The following is a 22,849-nucleotide window of genomic DNA, read 5'->3' on the forward strand; positions in this document are numbered from 1 at the left end:
TTTTTTTCATGCTTGTATTGATTATCCTTATCTAAATTTAATGTCCATAATGTATTGGATTGTTAAAAAATTATGATTGATTTATGTAGTTTTGTACTTGGCAATGACAACCTTAATTAAGAACATAAAAATTTTATTTTATAACTTCATTTTATGATTTGGGATGCTGAACTGTGACTAAAAAAGCGGGTGTAGATGGGAATGTAACCATATAACCACATACTCCAGCTATATTTTTCAACATCAGTAGCTACTCCGTATATATGAACTTTATTAATCATGTTTTTAGGATGTTACATTATTGAAAGCTAAAACCATTTGATCAACGGAATGTTAATATCACATTAACTCATAAGTTGATCACCAATCCGTATATGGCTTCTCACCTGCGAGTCTTTGGCCTAGTATCGTAACTCCCATGTACCTATATTAAATGAAAATCAAATTAATAACCATAATGTAACAATTAGTTAATTAAAGACATTGCATCCATAATATATACATGTTTCGGTTTTCGAAATAACGCACCTCCCAAGCATCAACACACTAGCTTGAGGATTAGTTCCTGGAGAATTGAGTAAAGTTGATCCATCAATGACACGAAGAGAATTGACACCAATAACCTTATAGTCATCATCAACTACCTGCCCGATATGGCATCCACCATGATAATGCCATATAGTTCTTACAGTGTCCTTGCAATATTGTTCTAAGGAGGTACTTGTATTACCGTGTGGTATCAAGTTATATGGTAGTTTCATGTTAAGATCAAGAATGTCTTGGTCTGTCATATTGGCAAACTTGTAGCTCGAAAATCCTTCTGTATTAATTGTTCTTAGAATGGTGCTGACCCCGTCCACACATTTCTGCAAGTCTTCGGGTTCGCTAAAGTAATTGAATGTTAATGATGGGTTGTCAGCTGGATTACGGTTTACAATCTTCAACTCACCCTTAGATAAAGGGCCATTAATTTTTTCAAATACAAATCCCCCTTTCTGCAATAAATAGGTAAAAATCCACTTAGTTAAAACATGGTATAAATAAACTTTGATTATACTTTTAAGACATGTTCTCTTTAATAAATATGTTCAAACCAATAATATAAAACCTCATAGGTAAATCCCTGATAGACCGAAAGATTGGCGAAGATGAAATTAAAGCCACCGACTTCCTCAATATAGCTACCAAACGGAGTAATACCCACAACTTGGAGTACAGATGGCTGAACAACGATTGGAGCAGGAACGAAGAGTACATTTTGTGGATTATCTGCCATATCTTGACCAACATAAGGTTGTTCCAGAACAACACTGATGTTAAGGGCATCAAGTTGATCTTTTGAACCAATGCCACTCAATATCAAAAGTTGTGGGCTTCCCAGAGCTCCCGCAGCAAGTATGATTTCGTCTTTCGCTCCACCTTTCAAATATGCCACGTGCTTTTTCCCCAAACTATCTTCAAACACTACTCCATAAGCCTTTGGCTTTGACAGTCCTGTGCATGTAAGCAAGTAATTAGAAATGATCAGTGAACAGTTAGAATGCTATGATACAACTATTATGTGTTTGTTAATATTTGTGTAATAAATGATGCCTTTTATATTAATAGCACAACAGGAAAAACTTTATTAAAGTTAATAACGAGTCACTAAAACTAATTGGTTTACCCACACACTGGAAGTGTATGTGATTAACGCCCTGCTTGTGGTGCGCGCATATAATGTATATATGCGTGAACGTCCCTCGGGTGGGCAAAAGTGAAATTGCACTAATTTTGACGTTATTTTACTAATCTCGTGAAAATAACGTTAAAAGTGGCGGAAGGTTAATCAGGCATCATGTGGTGGCGTTGATAGCCGAAAGACAAGGGTACATGCACCAATCAGCCGGTGTTCTGATGATTGAGTGCTATGTGTCTTATGTCCAAGGCTTGATGCAAAACTACTATCGAGCCGGGGGTCTCATCGGAAGCAGCCTCTCTATCCCTATGGGGTAGAGGTAAGCTGTCTACATCTTACACTCCTCAGACCCTACCATAGCTTTGCTATTGGTGGGATATGCTGAGTACGATAATGATGATGATGATCTTAGGGGGTGTTTGTTTTTTCTTCAAACATCTTCAAGGGAGCTAATGTCTGCAGGCGCGCAGACATTACCCTTGAAGACTGTTTGTTTTTTTTCTTAAAACAGATCTGAAGTTATCTTCTTTCATCTTAAAAGAAAAGCAAGAAAATCTTGCTTAAAACATCTTCACAAAAAAACCCTACTCTTCTCCCTTTGCAGCCACCCTCTCATCCACTGCTCCTACCACCGTCCGCCAACACCACCACCCACCGTACGCCGCCACCACCACCCCCGTACCCCGCCGCCACCGTCCACCACCATCCACCGCCACCACCACCGTCCACCACCCACCATCCATCACCACCACCGTCCACCACCCACCATCCATCACCACCACCGTCCGCCACCACCACCACCATCCATCACCGCCACCACCACCATCCATCACCCACCACCACCACCATCCATCACCGCCACCACCACCACCATCCATCACCACCACCACCGTCCACCACCCACCATCCATCACCACCACCGTCCACCACCCACCATCCATCACCACCACCGTCCGCCACCACCACCACCATCCATCACCACCACCGTCCACCACCCACCATCCATCACCACCACCACCATCCATCACCGCCACCACCACCATCCATCACCCACCACCACCACCATCCATCACCACCACCGTCCACCACCAACCAAAACCATCCATCACCACCACCCATTATCCACCACCACCATCCACCGCCACTACCCACCGTCCGCCGCCACTACCACCATCCACCACCACCACCTTCCACCACCCACCAAAACCAAATCGGCATGGCAAGCAAAGACTAAAAACTAGATGTAACTTGAATAAATGACTTCTATCTTGTGAGATAAGTTTGACAGTTATGCAGACAGTATCAGCTTATAAAAACAAACAGTCTTATATTTTCAGCTTGCAGATCTTCAGACCACATCTTCAGTTGCAGACATGAAAACAGATGAAATCAGCTTGCAGACAGTTTATGTCTGCAAAAACAAACAGCACCTTAGAGTAATCGTGCATCTTTTAATGTAACTAATAAACTATGGTTACTTTAGAAAACTTCACCAAATATAGTAAAATTTCACTAAATAGCCATGATTTGTATAAATCCTTTTCTCGAGTCAACTGCTCTTGTATCGTTATAAAAGCTTATATTCCAACTGGCGTCATACATAAGCTTGAGTCGCTTAGAAGCATCTCGATATGTGTACGATCTACAAAAGCATCTAATCTACGATAGACTAGTGACGCACATGAAGATAATTTAAGGGAAAATACTTAAAATGGCCCTTTTTAAGAGAGAGAAATGAGTAACTAGTCCTAAATCCCAACATATTCTCAAAATAGCCCACCAAATTTAGACTGAGGAGACGAGATCTGGAAAAATATTTAGGCTAATAAAATTTTGACAAATTTCAAAATCCGACGGTTTTTTTAATATTGTTGGGGGACCGGTCCATATTTTCTATTAAAAGTTCTTCTAAAAAAACAGTCTTTTCTGACGGTCTTTTAATGTTTCCTAACGGGTCCCCTTAACTTCCAAAAAACATGAAAAATTGTGCCTTCAAATTCAGTCTTTCAAGACGCATTTCGAGTGAATTTGTACCAAGAAGACCATAGATTTATAAATATTGAGGGACCCGTCCATATTTTTTAACTAAAATTTATTTTCCAAAGCTTTCTTGCCAGACGGATTATCTAACCCCTACAAATTTTAAAGACATGGAAAAATGTGCCATATAATTTTGTCTTTCAAGGCACTTATTTGGTAAGTTTGAACTAACGGGATCATATTTTTAAAAAGATTGAGGGACCCGTCCATATTTCTTCACGAAATCTTAATATTAAAAGTTGTCTTGACGGACGGTTTATTAAAGATTCTTATCTGGACCCTACAAATTTTGAACTCATGGAAAAATGTGCTTACAAATTTGTCTTTCAAGACACGAATCTTTATAATTTGTACGAAGGAGATGAGTATGTAGTATAATCTTACTTGTCCGTCCATATTCACATTATATCTATCATCTTCCTCAATCCTCAATAATTCATTCACATCTTTTCATCAAACTCTAAATCTCTAAGTATTGAATCAAATCATGAAGTTTAAGAGGGGTGATCAAGTGGAGGTTATGGATATGGGTCCCAGGTTCATTGGATCCTATTACGATGGCAACATAATCTCAACGCTCCATGGAAGTTAAGGTTTAGGGTGGTATGCGAGGAGGTTTAGGGTGGTAAAAAGGGGAAGATGATGAAGATAACTCATGTATATTCTTTGGATGAACACGTCGGAATAGACAGAATCGCATAATATATTTTCGGTCTAGACGGATTATAAATAAATTTTGAAGGTGTAGACTAGATTTCAACACATAAGAAATACACTACTAACTCGTCTTCTTGGTACAAATTCATCTGAAATGCTTCTTGAAAGATTGTATTTGAAGGCACAATTTCCCATGTTTTTTGGAAGTTAAGGGAACCCGTTATGAAACATCAAAAGACCGTCGAAAAAGACTGTTTTTTAGAAGAACTTTTAATGGAAAATATGGACCGCCCCCCAAACATTTTTAAAAAAAACCGTCGGATTTCGACACTTGTCAGAATTTTATTGGCCTAAAGATTTTCTCATATCTCGTCTTCTCAGTCCAAATTTAGTGGGCTATTTTGAGAATATGTTGGGATTTAGGGCTAGTTACCCCTTTTCTCTCTTAATTAGGGCAATTTGGGATTTTTCCCTTTTTTAAATACACATAGCTCAAGTTTTGAAATCTCTTTTAAACATGTATTAAGTATTTATGAAAAAATTCTTAAAATAGTCAATTTTAACTAATATTTCCCAATAATTGTCAGGGATCAAACAAATTCTCAAACTAGCCATATTTTTCGATCGGATCTGACCAAAGACCGAACTTATCCGACTGAATTTTGGACCTTAAAATCGAGCTACGTGTCTACGTTTTAATGGATCCGACTGAATTTCTTAAAATTCCGTCGGATCCGACTGAATTTTTCTACCTCTGAAACCCTAAACCTCCATAACCAACCTCCATCTTCATCTTTCTTATTTCTTCACAAAATCAAGCAAATAAATAGTTTTAATCGCTTAGTTTTGGGAGGAGAACACAACCACGATGTTCAGTTTCACTCTAGAACACAAAATCAAAAACCCCCGAATTGAAAAATTTAGGATTCGTCGGACAAATTAAACAGTCGGATCCGACTGTTCAGAGTTTGTTTCCGTCGGAGCCGACTGTCATCTACTATGACGGTTCTTCACGCTAATCGGTCAGCCGGAAGGCTAAAGTGTCAGATCCGACTGAACATGAGGCCACGTGGCTCGTCGTGACCAGTTAAAAACTCCATCGGATCCGTTTGTGCTTTGGTAGTATCCAACCGGAAAATATGGCTAGTTCCGGAATTTGTTTTGGTATGCGGCTATAATTGGAAAAAGTTGGTCAAAATTGACTATTTTGGGAATTTTTCCGATATTTATTTATTATTCAAAACAATTAATCAAACTATACATACACCTTGTTGACTCATGTTTTTCGTGACAAAATTAACCTACGCTAGCTTACAAACGACTCGTCTACACCCTACTAATTATTATAAAACAAAGTTTTTCTAATATTGGGAATTATAAGGTTATTCAACAATGGGTAAATACTAGCGTGTGGTAAAATAATTAAATTATGGGAAAATTCTTAAAATGGCCATTTTAGGAGAAAGAAAGTGAAAAATAACCCTAAATTTCAACATATTCTCAAAATAGCCTATCAAATTTGGACTGAGGAGACGAGATCTGAAAAAATCCTCCGGCCAATAAAATTTAGACAAGTGTCAAAATCCGACGGAATTTTTAAAAATATTAGGGGACCAGTCCATATTTCCTATTAAAAGTTCTTGAAATTAAACAGTCTTTTCCGACGATCTTTTAATGTTTCCTAACGGGTCCTCACAACTTCCAAAAACATGGGAAAACGTGCCTTCAAATTCAGTCTTTCAAAACGCATTTAGGGTGAATTTGTACCAAGAAGACGAGTTTGTAGTTTATTTCTTATGTGTTTAAATTTAGTCTAGACCTTAAAAATTTATTTATATTCTGTCTATACCGAAAATATAGTATGAGATTCCGTCTACTCCGACATGATCAACTAAAGAATATACATGAGTTATCTTCATCATCTTCCACTTCATACCACCCTAAACCATCCTCTCATACCACTTTAAACCTTATCTTCCATGGATTTTGATAATGTTGTTGTTTGTTATGGTGGTAATTGGCAAACCGGTAACGGAAGGTATGATTATGTTCCAATAAACTGTAAATGGGGAGGTGTTAGTCTTGCTTCAAACATTAACCATTCCAAACTAATTGATTTACTTGAAGCTCGGTTTAAGGTAAACACATTTCCCGATTATCATACAAGTTCTCATCGTACTCGTATCCGGTTGATTCAAGAGTTAGAATTTGATGAAAATTTGTGAATGAATGATGATTGATGAAGATGATAAATATAATGTAAATATGGACGGACAAGTAAGAATATACTAAATACTCGTCTCCTTCGTACAAATTTTAAAGATTCATGTCTTGAAAGACAAATTTTTAATGCACATTTTTCCATGAGTTCAAAATATATAGGGTCGAGATAAGAAATTTAAAAAACCCGTCTGGCAAGACAACTTTTAATATTAACATTTTGTGAAGATATGGACGGGTACCTCAATATTTTCAAAAATATGATCCCCTTAGTTCAATTTTTTCAAGTAAGTGTCTTGAAAGACAAAGTTTAATGGCACATTTTTTCATGAGTTTAAAATATATAGGGTCGAGATAAGAAACTTAAATAACCCGTCTGGCAAGACAACTTTATAATATTAAGATTTCGTGAAAAATATGGACGGGTACCTCAATATTTTCAAAAATATAATCCCCTTAGTTCAAAATTTTCAACTAAGTGTCTTGAAAGACAAAATTTAATGGCACATTTTTCCATGAGTTCAAAATATATAGGGTCGAGATAAGAAACTTAAATAACCCGTCTGGCAAGAACGATTTGGAATATAAATTTTAGTTCAAAAATATGGAGGGATCCCTCAATATTTATAAATTTATTATCTTCTTGGTACAAATTCACCCTAAATGCGTCTTGAAAAACTGAATTTGAAGGCACATTTTTCCATGTTTTTGGAATTTGTGGGGACCCGTTAGGAAACATTAAAAGACCGTCGGAAATACTGTTTAATCTCAAGAACATTCAATAGAAAATATGGACTGGTCCCTCAATATTTTTAAAAAACCCATCGGATTTTGACACTTGTCAGAATTTTATTGGCCGGGGGATTTTTCAGATCTCGTCTCCTCAGTCTAAATTTAATGTGCTATTTTGAGAATATGTTAAAATTTAGGGCTATTTTTTAGTTTCTCTCTAAAAAAAGAGCTATTTTAGAAATTTTCCCTTCTTTTTTTATATGCAGGGGTGGAACATCATAATTGGGCATTTTATAAAAGGGAGTGTAAATCTTGACGACACCTGTTACATTTTTTTACTGGTTAAACATTTCGTAAAATGAAAATGTCAAGGGTTATATAGAGTATTATGTTTGGTCAAGATAGTTGGTGATAGCTTTTCCATCTCTTGTCATATTATTATAATATAAGTATTTTGTTTATAATTATAAACTAAGTAATAAACCCGTCGCGTTGTTGTTACGTATCAACATAAATTTGGCCGGTATTGGTTAAACTCTTTATTGCCCCGTCTCTAAGTTCAAAGAATAAATTTATAAATGTTCAAAACATTATCGCCACACATACAACATAAGATCAATACTACACGAAGTCAATCATATTGGCTAGGTTCTTGATGATATCGACATTAAAGCCAAAACAATTATTCAAAACAAAAGTATAACAAAAGAACACATGCAAAACAAAAATAGATAAAAATACAATTTATTCATATAATACTGTTTCTTTATATTAAAAAAATAATTTTCACTCAGTTTATTAGTATATATCAACATGTTTTTTAACACTAAATATCAAAACATAATATATATATATATATATTTAATTGATGTGCCTATAAAAATTATTGTCATAAATAATAATAAAAAAATATCATACAAATGTGTCCATTAAATGTAAACAATAAATACACAACCTACACAAAGTTATATAACTTACACTTGTTTTGAGCAATAAAAACGTACAACATACAAAAAACATACAACTTACATATGTAATTCGACATCAACAATTATATAAACTACACAAAGATACACATATCCTACACATGCGTAGGTTACATGTTTCCCGTGTGTAGGTTATATGTTTTCGTGTGCGTGTGTATTTTATTGATGATGAATTTTGTGTGTGGGTTATATGTTTTTCGTGTGTAGGTTATATGTTGTCTTATTCTTAGAACAAGTGTAGATTATACGTTTTTGTGTAGGTTGTATGTTTTTTGCTGATATCTAATGCAAACACATGTAAAATAATTTTTTGGTATTATTCATTATAATGTAAGTATGTGTTGATGGATATCAATATATTGAGCTAAAGAAATTAGTTTTGGATATAAAGAAATTTTAATGTATGAATACATTATACTTGTGTAGAAAAAAAATTCAAGACACAAAAATAAGTTATAAAAACAATTGAGTTCTTAATATTTTCCAATTATAATAATTTAATTAGTTATATTAATTAAGTAGATAAGTATTATGATTAGAGTTAATTGTCATTTTAGTACATGTGATTTGACCAACTACGCAACTTTAGTACCTATTCTTCATTTTGTGCAAATGGCTACCTCAGTTTCAAAAAACTTGCATCTTTGGTACTTTTTTTTCTAACTCTGTCTATTTTTTTCGTTAAGTCAAGGATAATTTGATAACTTCGTTATTTTCTTTGTTATTTTCTTTTATTTTAAACACTTATATCTTGTAAACCCTAAATCCTCAAATCATAACATCAAAATCCAAATCCTAAATCCCCAAAGCCTTTCTCCATATCACCATAGGGTTTAAATTTTTTACGACATTTGGGGATTTAGGATTTGAATTTTGATATTATGATTTGGGGATTTAGGGTTTACAACATATAAGCGTTTAATAGAAAATAAGTAAAAAAAAAAGAAAAAATAACGAAGTTACCAAATTATCCCTGACTTAACGGAAAAAAATAGACGGTGTTAGAAAAAAATACTAAAAATGCAAGTTTTTTGAAATTGAGGTAGCTATTTGCACAAAATAAAGAATATGTACTAAAGTTGCATAGTTTGTCAAACCACAGGTACTAAAATGACACTTAACTCTATGGTTTATTAGTTATAATAATTGAAGAAAGAGAATGATTAATACTTTATTTATTTAGCTTTAAGCATTTAAAACTTAAAACAAAACTAGTAATCCATATTCATTTCTCATATTTCTTGCAATAATATCATTTTTCTCTTAAACCATACCCTATATATATAATATAAAGATATATTTCTTGGGTTACTTTTAATTGGTTTACTATTTTGTCAAGATTCTTTAGTACGAGCACTAATAGAGTATTTTATTGTCCATTTATAATAATGTGTGTTTTCAATATATAGGAGATATTTTTCACTAATAAAGACAAGAAGACAGCCAAGTTGGATGGGTTGTGTGTAATGTTTTCAGACTTTCATCTTGCTGCATGCTTAGGTTCGGGTCCCTGTCCACACAACTAGTTTTTGATTTATTAAAAAAAGGTTTGACGGGTTCAACCAGTTTTTGATTTATTAAAAAAAGGTTTGACGGGTTCAACCGGCGGTCCACCGGTTCCGGTCGGACCTTAAACCGGCAAACCCAGGCTGTTGGAAACGGTTTATTATGCGAACCGGACCAGCTTACATACCGGGTCCCGGTCCGCCCGGTCCAGTCCGGGTTTCAAAACATTGCTCATAACTCATTAAGGTTGTTCAATGCTCGCCTCGTTTTTAAACTAAGCAAAGTTCGAGCGACCTTTGGTTTGTTTCAAATAAGTCGTATGTGTAATGCGTACCTTTACGCTTAAATAAGACTTTGTGAACTGTTGCATGTAGATAAAGAGCCAACCCTTCTGGATTTGCATCCTGTAGCAAATTGGCAGCCGTATGTCGTGTTCCATTTTGGTCGAAAATAGAACCACCCACTTTGGTACCAATGAGATGATCAAAAGTATACCCGTTGTCCGGTGTGACTCCGGCTTCCAAAAGACCAGCTTTTAGTGCCGATTGCCAATTGTCCAAAGGCAGCTCATAAACAAGCCTTTCTTCTATCCACTGGTAAGATTCTTCGATTAAATCTGCGTCGGTTAGTTTGGCCTCCATGTTGAATTGTTCTTCACCACGAGAGTAAAAACCGCCATTAATCGATGTTCCACCACCCAAGACACGAGGTCGAGAATTCACAACACCTTCAACTATAAACTGTTGAGAGGGTGAGTCTGGTGATGTGTCAAGTAAGTAGCGAAAAATATTCGTTACACTGGTGATGTTAGGATCGTTGTAAGGTGAGCCACCGCGTTCGAGTAATAAAACTGAGTAGTTGGTGGATAGAGTGGTGGCAATTGGGATTCCAGCAGTACCTCCTCCGATGACGATGTAGTCAAAGAATGAAATCCTCGGGGCTTCTGTTGCTTCATGCATGAAAGTATAGTTTGGAGCTACGTATAAAAGAAATAACACAAAATTAAGTTATAAATTTCTAATTGATCTTAATTAAAAAGGCATAAACTAATGAAACTGAAATCAATGGTATTTTAAAAGAAAACATGAGCATCATTGAACTGTCCATATAGTTAACAAATTAAGAAGATTCTAATAAGTAAACGATTTAGTAATTGAAATTTTGTAAAAACTGAAATCTGCTCTAACCGCCAGTCTAGTTTACCGGTCTCACAGCCGGTTTAAAAAGACTCAACCTGCACGGTTGTGTAGCCAGATTGTTGTTAACTTCGACTATGAAAACATTGGCCTAATCAGAAAGATAGAGTGTACGTGCATACCAAATTGAGCAGCGCCAAAATTTAGTAGTAAAAGGATGGTAACAACAGCAGCCGATAACATTCTCCATGATCTATAGACCATCATGTAAAGATGATGGCGACTACACAACTATCAATATGTTTATAAGGAACTTGAGATTGTTTAAGATTCGTGATGCTTTGTGTGTGTTTATGAACATGGAAATGAGATTAATTTAATCTATTTATATGACTTTGGATGTCTACTGTTAATTAAGAGATTACATTTACAAATCATAGAGATAATATCCCTTTATTATTATATCTAACAGTTTGACTTGACTTTCAAAATATAGAATAGTAGCATAAAAGGATTCACAATAAGGATTTCGAAAAACAACACATAAACATGCATGGTCATCCGCCCATATCAAAAAACACAATTCTTTAAAAACAACCAAAACCCATCAAATAAGAAATTTTAAAAACACCAAAAAAACACTATCACGTCATCACCACATTTGATACCCAAAACCATCCACCTGACCCAACCACCTGCAAAAGTGCCCACCTCCATCTCATATTTTCTAGTTCTTAGCCAATAACTTTTTTTATAAAATGAGTCCCATAAATCGAGTCCACAATAAGTAAAAACTGATGACGTGTAAAAACACCAAAAAAATAACCCTAAAAACACCTTATTGTGTATGCTCTAACTATCATTCGATATGTAGAGTCATCTTCTGTGAACAGTATTTCATACGTATAATTATAATATGTTGTCTCATATCTTAGTTAGTTTTATTAAATTTTGATATGATCTAATATTTTATTGCATAAACTGTGAAATTACAGGATTAGATAGCATGTCTTAAAGAGACTTGAAGCAAACTCAACAAACAAAAACGTTCACGAACGAAGATTAGAACAATTGAGAAGTACAAGAAAAATAGGATGATACAAGCCATAGACACAATATGGACCAACATTGGTCCTTATAAAAAAGTGAATTGTGCTTTTCGTTTTTTATGTTTTGATCAAATTTTCGATGTGCCCTATACGATAGTATCTTTTCTCCTTAACCCAGTTAACCTTGTTGCTTAAAGTTGGTCAGCTGTGTTGCATATAAAGGCAAGTTGGTCTTTTTTACCACAATTATTTGAAAAACAATATTTTATTAACTTACAAATAAAATAAATTATGAAAACTGAAACGAAAAGACTTAGACGAAGCAATTCTCGATGATTCTTCTTATAATTAAACAAGTGCAATGACCACTCTTTCCGATAATTTCCACCACCATCTAGCTGGCATGAATTCTTTAATCTCGCCACCATCGCTGAAAAGCATGGGCTGAAAGTGGAATCAGGGAAAGTTCTTAAGCATGAGAAAGTCTGTTATGAGAATCAACACGTTAACGTTTTGTAGGTCCTTAGAACGGATCAAACAAAAAACAACTAGAGTTCTTGGATCAATCTGGACCACCTAGCTAGCGAAAATCACTAATGGTTAACCAAGATCTCGAATCTTGTGGTGTTGGATTATTACCTGATGTGGAAGGGTGAGATGAGAGGAGGGTAGGTTAGAAGATAAGATTTGCAAGAAGGTTGTTTGAATGCATAGGTATGCTTCCCTATATATAAGAGAAGCATCCCATGCCTCATTTCATTATACACGGCCCAATGGGCTCAACATTACAAGGCTTCGGGCCAAACATACAAGTAAAGAAACCGGCAAGCTTACTATTATACAATATGAATAGTTCAAATAAATACAATAGACTAATAAACAAAACGGGACCCTACATTCTCCATCTAGTCTTTAGTATTTAATCAATTAACTCTTGTATTCAGTCGGTCTCGTAATCAAAGCCGTCCTCTCAGTTGAATAATGATTCTCAACAAGATAGTGTACAAACTTGTTGAACTTCTCAACTATTTCATCCGTGTTGTCGCGTCGAACGTCTTCGACTGTACCCAATTAGGAGTTGTACAGCTTCAAGAGGTCTTCTTTGCTGAGTGCCGCAAGCTCATGTTCATCAAAGAAGGAGGTGGTGCATGTTTTCACAATGAATGACCACTTCTTCGGTGTTGTTATCAAACTCCTAACAAATGAAGCGCTCGAACAAGTTGGGCAAGAATGGTTCGCCATGATAATTGCTCGCCCGTCCTTGTAGGTCTTGTATTGCCACATCTTCTTTTTCTTTCCTATGACAGGATCAACCTCCGTGGGGTACCGGAAGGATTTACCCTTGTTGAGTTTAAAGTCAGGGTAATCCTTCTTCCAGTGTATGCTCAAAAACCGATTAAACCATCCATTGACCTACTTCTCTATCCCGTAATGACCTACGATTCTTCTAAAGTAGTTCATATCAAGCTCGGACAGAGTATGCATATCCATGATATGCATGTAAGTCAGATATTCGTTGGCTCGTCTAATGGACCATGTTTCATTTCTAGGGTGCCATTTGCAGTAGACGATTCGAGAATCATCCAAGTAGGATAGATTCGGGGTTGCACGCTTGCTCGATTTCTGATTGTACAAAACTTGTTCTTTCGTCGTCTCGGAGCTTAAGACGTTTCAGCAGCAGCATCGGTAATCTGAGCGGGAAGAGCCACCACATGCTCATCACGAACCGGAGTATCCGAGTTCGGAGTGTATTTGATCCCATCATTGTCTTCTTTATTTTCTTCCACGGCTTCTTGAAAAAGAGATTTGGTACCTGCTAAGAATCAACATTAAGATGGAGGAGATTTCAGCCTCTAATGCAGCATCCGCATCTCTGACTTTCTGTGCGGGATCGTCAGAAGTTTCCCTTGGCGAGTCTTCATATGTTGTTCACTCACCTTATTTCCCCCAATAACACCATCAACACCATCATCATCATCACCATCACTACTATCATCACGCAGTTAATCGAAACTATCATGAGGATCATCATCCTCATCATTCTCATCATCAGTTTCATCATCATCATGAGATTCATCATCATCGGACTCGTCACCATCATCATCATTACCCTCAACTGCATTTACTCCTACAGCCTGAGCAATCACTTGTTCAACTGAGGTAACTACAACAAGTGCAGTTTTAATAGCAGAAGATCTCCAACCCATCTAACATCAACAACAAGGTTAGCAAGAGCAAATCGTTTTGTGTTGCTTTGCTCAACACATTGCTCTCCACCCTGTAACCAACCTTTGAAAGTCTCCTGTAGACGACTTCTCAAGTCCTCAATATCATCGTCAGTCATTCGCATGACTTCCGTTGCAGCAAGATAACGATTAACAAGACCCTTGTTGATAAGGTATTGATCGTTGTTGAGGCTTCTTTGTTCTTCAATCTCTATCTCCAACCGCTCAATCATCGACCTAACTCCACATTTTCACCAATAAGGGAGCCCACATTTCTTGAAGAAGTGTGATCACCCTCCAACAAATGAACACGAGAGTCAAGAGTCTCACATTCAATCAAGACTCGATCAACACTTGATTCTAGCTCCCTCCTCATATTTTGAGAAAAGTTTGAGGAGGAAGGAATATCGGTTTCAAGATGTGTGACCCTTGATTGAAGTCTAATAACGTCATCATGACGTTCATCATTAATTAAGCAAGGACTTTTGACTAGCCATTTGTTGTTAATTGTCCACCTGCCTTTGTAGTTTTCAATACAAAGTCTTTGGCTCTCGATCAGGGCTCGATCAACCTCCCTATCGTGCTCCAGTTGAGCAACTCGAGCAGCCAGCTCATCTTTTTCCTTTAAAACTATCTCATTCACCTCCTGTTGGTATTTGACAAATTTTATGTGTAATAACTCGGGTTTTCCACTTAATATGTTATATCCGTTACCCGACCCGTTTTATGTTCGGGAAATTTTATCAATAAAAATATCGCGTTTATCGGGTAATTATTATTTTATTTTTAATTGATTATTATATTTATTTATTATATATAAACTACGTTGAAAGATATACATTTTTAGCCCAAATCTAAACTTTAAACCTATTTTGTTTCCTCCTAAATAGTCTAAGGACTAAATAGCAAATATGGTAATCTTATTATACTTTTACTCATCAACCCATTTACCCAAAACCCGTATCCATGTTCAACCCGTATACCCAAACCCATTTAAGTTGCTTGTAGCATAATATTCGTCTGAACTATGGAATTGATTTGTGTGTTTGATTCTTCTTACCCATTTCGGTCTCACCGTCACATTGAATTAAGAAATAACAAGCGTTTGCGATAAGAATCGTTTCTATTATGAAACCGTCCTTACTCGTTTTTTGGTATTATACCATAGAGACCATTATAATCAAATTAATCTTGCCTGCACATACTTAGGATCATCGCCTACTAATCCCCTTAGTTAATTACGTTTTATCAACTTCCTTCTAACCCTAGTTTGCCCGTCTGTTTATCGAACAGTTCAACCACATTACCTGATCTTTTAAGGTGATATTTATGTAGAAACATACTATAGAGCTTCAATCGCTATTGATCAATTCATAGTGATCAATCAATCAGATCTAGTTATTGGATATGTTATGTGATTAATAGATTAATGAACGAAGTGTGTGAGTGAACGATTTGGCAGAGTAACATCTTAGGAGAAATACTTTAAACACACTTATTAAATTACCAAGGCATGAACAACCTATTTATAGATAATAGACACCACTAATTACGCATGTAATTATGGTATTGTAATCAGTCTTTATACTATTGTAATTAGCCTTGATTGTATGATTTATCTCCAAAAATAGGAGATCTCTTGTATCATTATATATTGATTACCATGAATGGAAGAAGGCAAGGAATCATATTATTCTATATGGTATCACCCTCACGATCCTCCTACTCTCTGCTCAAACTTTCATCACACCTTCTTCTTCTTCAATGGCCGACCAAAAACTCCATCCCGCCGTCACCGTCTCCAACATCCGAACCTTCGTCCCTGTCAACTTAGACAATGAAGCCGCCGACTACAACACATGGTCGGAACTATTTCGAATTCATTGCACGGCGTTTCTTGTGGCCGACCATCTTGAGCCCCGTCCCTCACCCGCTGCTACCTCGTCCACAGACAAGGACAAGCAATCGGCTTCGCCACCGGCCGACTCGTGGGAACGCCTTAATGCCATCGTCCTCCAATGGATCTATGGCACAATCTCTACCGGTCTCCTAAAATCCGTTATCAAAAAGCGCACCACCGCTTATGATGCTTGGAAAGCCATCGAGAACCTCTTTCAAGATAACAAAGCCACACGAGCTCTATTTCTCAAACAAAAATTCGCAAACACACGTCTCGAAAATTTTTCCTCCATGCATGAATATTGTCAAGAGATCAAAGTCTTGGCCGATCAACTGAATAATGTTGATGCACTGGTTGACGAAAACAATATTGTCCTACAAACCTTAAACGGCCTCACCGAACAATACGAAACCGTTGCCACCGTCCTACAAAACACCAAACCTTTACCCTCATTCTTTGAAGTTCGTTCCCAATTATGCATGAATGAAACCACTAAAGCAAACCAAGCCCTCCACTCCTCTCAACAAGCCGCAACCGCACTTCACGCCCAAAGCCAAACTCACTCTCCCCCCCATACCACTTCAGACTTCACCCGTGGCCGAGGCCGTTCCCGTGGACGCGGTCGTGGTCGTTCCTCGTCATCTCAGCCAAATCGCTCCAGGGGGCAGATCCACCATCCAACTCAAAACCTACACCCTTACATTATTTTTCCCAACAACTGGGCCTCCAACCAATGGGCTAACTACAGTCCACAACCCAACCAAACACCACCCTGCCCTTACCCGTCAACCCCTTGGCAGACCGGTTCACATGGAATTCTGGGCCCACGGCCCCCACAGGCTCACTTGGCTACTTACAGCCCGACGCCAACCGACATTGCACAGGTGCTCTATGCTCTGTCTATGAGTCAGCCGTCCGATCCCGTCGGATACATGGACACCGGCGCATCTGGCCACATGGAACAACCCAGTATGAATTCCCCGTCTATTTTTAATACTTGCACTAATAAGCGAATAATTGTTGGCAACGGGACAACCATTCCCATTATTGGACAAGGCAACAAAACCTTACCACCCCCATTCCCCCAACTTAAACTAAACAACATTCTTTATGCTCCCAACCTAATTAAAAATCTCATCTCGGTCCGTCGCCTAACGACAGACAATTTACTTTCAATTGAATTTGACCCGTTTGGTTTTCTTGTGAAGGATCTCAACACCAAGGAACCTATCCTACGATGCAATAGCTCGGGAGATCTCTACCTCTCACCACCAATTTCATCAAGCCTCCCACCAACCCTACCGCTTTAGTTGGCATTACTCAAGACCGTTGGCATCAACGACTTGGGCACCCGGGCAACACTTTATTGCATTCGTTAAAGTCTAGTTCCTTTATTAATTTTAGTAAACCAAACAATACGCTTTGTCAATCCTGTGTTTTTGGAAAAAGTGTTAAACTTCCGTTTTATGATTCTATGAATAAAACTCATTTACCTTTTGACATCATTCATAGTGATTTGTGGACCTCCCCGGTTTTTAGCACCGGTGGTCACCGCTATTATATATTATTTCTTGATGACTTAACAGATTTTTTATGGACTTATCCTCTTACCAATAAATCTCAAGTTTACAACACATTTACCAACTTCCATAACCACATTCATACACAGTTTGAACGTAAAATTAAGCAATTCCAATGTGATAACGGCACGGAATACACCAACAATAATTTTAAACAGTTTTGTCACATCAATGGAATGCAATTACGTTTCACGTGTCCCCACACCTCCTCCCAAAATGGCAAAGCCGAGAGAAAAATACGAACCATCAACAACATGATTCGTACCCTCTTATCTCAAGCTTCTCTACCTCCCTCATTTTGGCATCATGCACTTGAAACACCCACCTACCTCCTAAACATTCTTCCTAAGAAAACCAATTAATTCTTATCACCCACTACCTCTCTATATAATGTCCTCCCAATCTATACACACCTTCGCGTATTTGGTTGCCTATGCTACCCCATCAACCCCTCCACCACTATACACAAACTCGCAAACCGCTCCAAACCTTGTGTCTCTCTCGGCTACCTTTCAAACCATCGTGGGTATAAATGTTTTGACATTTCCAATAATCAGATTATTATATCCCATCATGTCCAGTTTGAAGAATCCATTTATCCCTTCTCCATACAACACTCTAATACCACCCTAGACTACACCTTTCTTTCCCCTCCCCTCAACCCACTGTTGTGGGATAATATCCACCCATCCAACCCCACTGCCACACCCAGTTCCCCACAACCCGGCCCAACTCCAACCAGCCCACTCGTATCCCCACAGTCCACCCCCACCAGCCCAACTCCAACCGGCCCACATACAACCTCCCCTGGCCCAACTACCACACCTTTAGCCTGCCCTCCGGACTTGCCCACAGCCACTCAAACATCACCTCCACCCACCCCTCAACCTGCCCGTACCATGCAAACTAGAGCTATGGACAGTATCACCAAACCCAAACACCCATTCAACCTCAACACTATTTCCATCGTTCCAATCCGGAAAACTCCCCACCTTGCCTTGTCCACATCTGAATGGTTCGACGCCATGCAAAAAGTATTTAGTGCACTTATTAAAAATGACACTTGGGAACTAGTACCACGTTCTTCAGACATGAATATTATTCATAGTATGTGGCTTTTCAAACACAAATTTCGTTCTGATGGCTCTTTAGAACGGTACAAAGCAAGGTTGGTATGTGACGGACGTAGTCAACAGGTTGGGGTTAACTGTGGTGACACTTTCAGTCCCGTGGTAAAACCCACCACTATACGGACGATCCTCACTTTGGCTCTCTCAAAATCATGGCCCATACACCAATTAGATGTTACAAATGCTTTTTTACACGGTCATTTGCAGGAAACCGTATACATGCACCAACCAATGGGATTTCGCCACCGGGACTATCCTGATCATGTCTGCCGCCTCAAGAAGTCTCTCTATGGCCTCAAACAGGCACTCAGAGCCTGGTACCAACGGTTCACTGATTTTGTTCTTCAACATGGTTTTACTCAATGCAAGACCGATAATTCATTATTTATTTATCGCCATGGTCATGATGTGTCATATCTTTTAATCTATGTGGACGATATAATACTCACCACCTCCTCTAACCAACTCCGCCAACAGCTCATGCGTATTCTGGCCGGTGAATTTGCTATGAAGGATTTGGGTCCGTTATCCTATTTTTGGGGTATCTCCGTTACTAGAAAGGGTGACACACTTTTTCTGTCACAACATGCATATGCCAAAGACATCATTCATCGCGCAGGTATGGACTCATGCAAACCTGCAGCAACGCTAGTAGATACTCTGAGCAAATTGACCAGTGAACCGGATTCTTCATTTGATGATCCCACCAACTACACAAGCCTTGCGGGTGCTTTGCAGTACCTAACATTCACAAGACCCGACATAGCATACGCCGTTCAGCAAATATGTATGCACATGCACTCTCCTTGCATGGCACACTGGAACGCTCTTAAGCGTATCATCAGGTACTTACAAGGCACCGCTGACTATGGCCTTCATCTCCGATCTTCTGCGGCACTCTCCATCCGAGCCTACACAGATGCTGATTGGGCAGGTTGCCCGGACACTCGTCGCTCTACATCTGGGTACTGTGTCTATCTCGGCGACAACCTGATTTCATGGTCCTCTAAGAGACAATCCACCATCTCTCGTTCTAGTGCGGAGGCCGAATACCGTGGGGTTGCTAACGTAGTTGCGGAAATATCTTGGCTGCGAAATCTTCTTCTTGAGCTACATCACCCTTTGACCAAAGCTTCCTTAGTCTACTGTGACAATGTCAGTGCCATTTACTTATCAGGCAACCCAGTTCAACATCAACGAACCAAGCACATCGAACTCGACATTCATTTCGTCAGGGAGCACGTTCAAAAAGGCCTGGTTCGCATACTCCACATGCCTTCCCGCTTTCAAATAGCAGACATATTCACCAAGGGACTTCCTCGGGTTCTCTTCGACGATCTTCGATCCAGTCTAAGCATCCGTATGCCTCCCGCTTCGACTGAGGGGTGTAATAGACACCACTAATTACGCATGTAATTATGGTATTGTAATCAGTCTTTATACTATTGTAATTAGCCTTGATTGTATGATTTATCTCCAAAAATAGGAGATCTCTTGTATCATTATATATTGATTACCCTGAATGGAAGAAGGCAAGGAATCATATTATTCAATAATAGAAGACGAATGTCATTCGTTACACATGTCGTAACGAATGACCTTCATTTGTCTTCATTACAATAAATAACATAAAGATATAGCGAATGACTCATTCGCTATACCCCATTCGTCAACATTTCACGATGAATGGGTACGTATCAATAACGATTAAGGTCCATTCGTTAAACATCCTTAACGAACGGACACGTATAACAACTTAACTCTCATTAGTTAAACAAGCTTAACGAATTAAATATAACAATGATTATTCTGAGTTAGCATAATATTAAAAAATTTGAAGTTGCATAAGACGAATGTAGTGATTCTTAATTATAATAATAGTTGAAAGTATTGGATTAGAAATGTTTAAATTTTGAATAATAATCTTGTGTTATTATTTAAAATTATGGGAAGTATTGGAATATTTAACTAATTGATATATATATTTTAATAACTTATAGAAAAATAAAAGGCAAAGATTTCGGATTTTATGGAAGCATGGTAAATGACTCTTAACTATATTAACTATTTTTTTTAAATTAATGTGAAAATGGAATATCCTTAAAATATAATGAGAAGCATGATTAAGTTATAAATAATAAAATAAAAATAAAAATAAAAATAATATATATTTCTCTTAAGTTACATTATAATTAAGATGTGAATCTTAAAGAATTTTTATAAATTTTAATTGTAAATGTTATAACTGTAACTTTTTAAAAAAAATATGTATAACTTTATTATTTTGAATATAAACCATAATAAACTCTTTAATTTTGTACTGACCAAGGTAAAACTAACATAACCCAGTTAATTGTATTTGTATAAAATTAAAATTAATAAGTTAATATATATAATATCGAAATTATATAAATAACTGATGAAAACGATATTCTAGGTTTCAATATCCTAAATGGTTATTGGAAAACGAAAATTGTGGAATGAGATTGAAACAAATTTTTTGGTTTAATGTTTGAATGTTTTTAGTTAAGTAATTTGTATTATAAGGTATATTAAATTAAATATTTTTAAATGTATGGAAAAAAATTAATCTAGCTATAAAATATATATTTCTGAAGCATTTTGGTTTGAGTTATGGATAAAAATATTGAAAACTGAATATTGATCTTCTTATTGCTACAACCATTTATACTACACAAAAAAGTCATATAGATAAATGATAAATAGTTCATATAGTAAATCTTTATACATATAGATTATAATTATAATGTTCAAGATATAAATAATATGTATTCTCCATGGTTGCAATATTTATACAAAATGTTGGGTGAAAATTAAGAAAAATACATATTTTCCTGAGTTCAAATGCATTATGAGATAATTTTAAATCCAAATTTGAAATCAGACGTATATAAAAAATTATGCACTACTGCTCGAATCCCCATTTAAAAACAATTTGTAGTTTACATACAAATCCAAATTTTTCGACAATGATGCATCTTTATTTTATATAATTTACAATTATATGTGACTTTAAATTTTTATTCTAACGTGCTTGCAACTTCAATTTTGACTTTTTTCATCTTTTCTTATTTCACAACTAATGTTAATGAATGAATCGAGTAGGATTTACAGTTAATAAAAATTGAATTCATATAATAAAATAACTTAAAAGATAAGGTAAAGTTAAAATAGAAAGAAAGATGAAAATGAGAAGTGTGAGAAGGATTTGTGACCACATAAAAAACCTCTTAAATATAAATTCAAAAAAAAATAAAAAAAAAATTCATAACTTAAAATATAGATAAAAAATGAAAAAATTAAAAAAACTAAAATGTTTGAGTCATCATTCCCGTTCAAAATTTTTTAATAAAAAATAAAAAAAATAATGACGAAAAGACACAATGCCGAGATCAAAGACACAGTGACGAAAATGAATAAAAGACACAATTATAACTAAAAAAAGACACAATATATCGCAAAATATAACACAATGTCGAACAAAATATAGCACAATGTTGAATAATATAACACAATATAAAGAAAAAAAGACACAATGTCAAGCAAAAATTACACAATCAATGACGAAAATAAACACAAAACACAATTATAAACAAAAAGACACAACGCCTTTTTAACTTACCATTTTTTTATGAGAACGAGAAAGACGGTGGAAACATTTTTGTGTTTCTACTTTTTTTGTTTTTTTTTATTAAATTTTGAGTAATGATTTATTTATTTTAATTTTTTAAGGGTTTTTGTGTGGCTACAAATCTTTCGCATCCTTCTCGTTTTTGTTCTCTCTTGTAGAATAACTTGATCCTAAAAGATAAGGGCCATATATTAAAATGGGTTGAAGAAAAACTGAGGGTGGCTAAGAGATTGACAAGTGACAAGAATGGTAGTCTTTTATTAAAATAGATAGATACCAGCTTTATATGTCCATTTTTAGTTTTTTATTTTATTTATTTATTTTTGTTTTTTGGAACTGCAATGCATTATATTAAAAC

The 22,849-nt window shown here is 36.5% G+C and overlaps 1 protein-coding gene across 1 annotated transcript; it reads right to left on the reverse strand.

The window, feature by feature from the left end:
- Positions 1 to 360: 360 nt before the first annotated feature.
- LOC143559666 (protein HOTHEAD-like) lies at positions 361 to 11,313 on the reverse strand. The gene is made up of 5 exons (XM_077048170.1): positions 11,138 to 11,313; positions 10,154 to 10,795; positions 1,109 to 1,494; positions 529 to 995; positions 361 to 424 (listed from the first exon to the last, which is right to left on the reverse strand). The coding sequence occupies exons 1-5, from the start codon at positions 11,220 to 11,222 to the stop codon at positions 361 to 363; spliced, it is 1,644 nt and encodes a 547-aa protein (XP_076904285.1). The 5' UTR covers positions 11,223 to 11,313.
- Between the last annotated feature and the right edge of the window lie 11,536 nt (positions 11,314 to 22,849).

The sequence above is a fragment of the Bidens hawaiensis genome, unplaced genomic scaffold, assembly GCF_021521415.1.
Source record: "Bidens hawaiensis isolate Kalapana, Puna unplaced genomic scaffold, B.hawaiensis_p1.1 tig00001093_1, whole genome shotgun sequence".
NCBI lineage: Eukaryota > Viridiplantae > Streptophyta > Magnoliopsida > Asterales > Asteraceae > Bidens > Bidens hawaiensis.

Excerpts from the sequence above, each read along its gene's own strand:
- LOC143559666 (XM_077048170.1), bottom strand. The coding sequence starts at position 11,222 with ATGATGGTCTATAGATCATGGAGAATGTTATCGGCTGCTGTTGTTACC. Across the intron at positions 996-1,108 it reads ATCAGGGATTTACCTATGAG|AAAGGGGGATTTGTATTTGA; the intron begins GTTTTATATTAT and ends TATTTATTGCAG. Across the intron at positions 425-528 it reads AGTGTGTTGATGCTTGGGAG|GTACATGGGAGTTACGATAC; the intron begins GTGCGTTATTTC and ends CATTTAATATAG.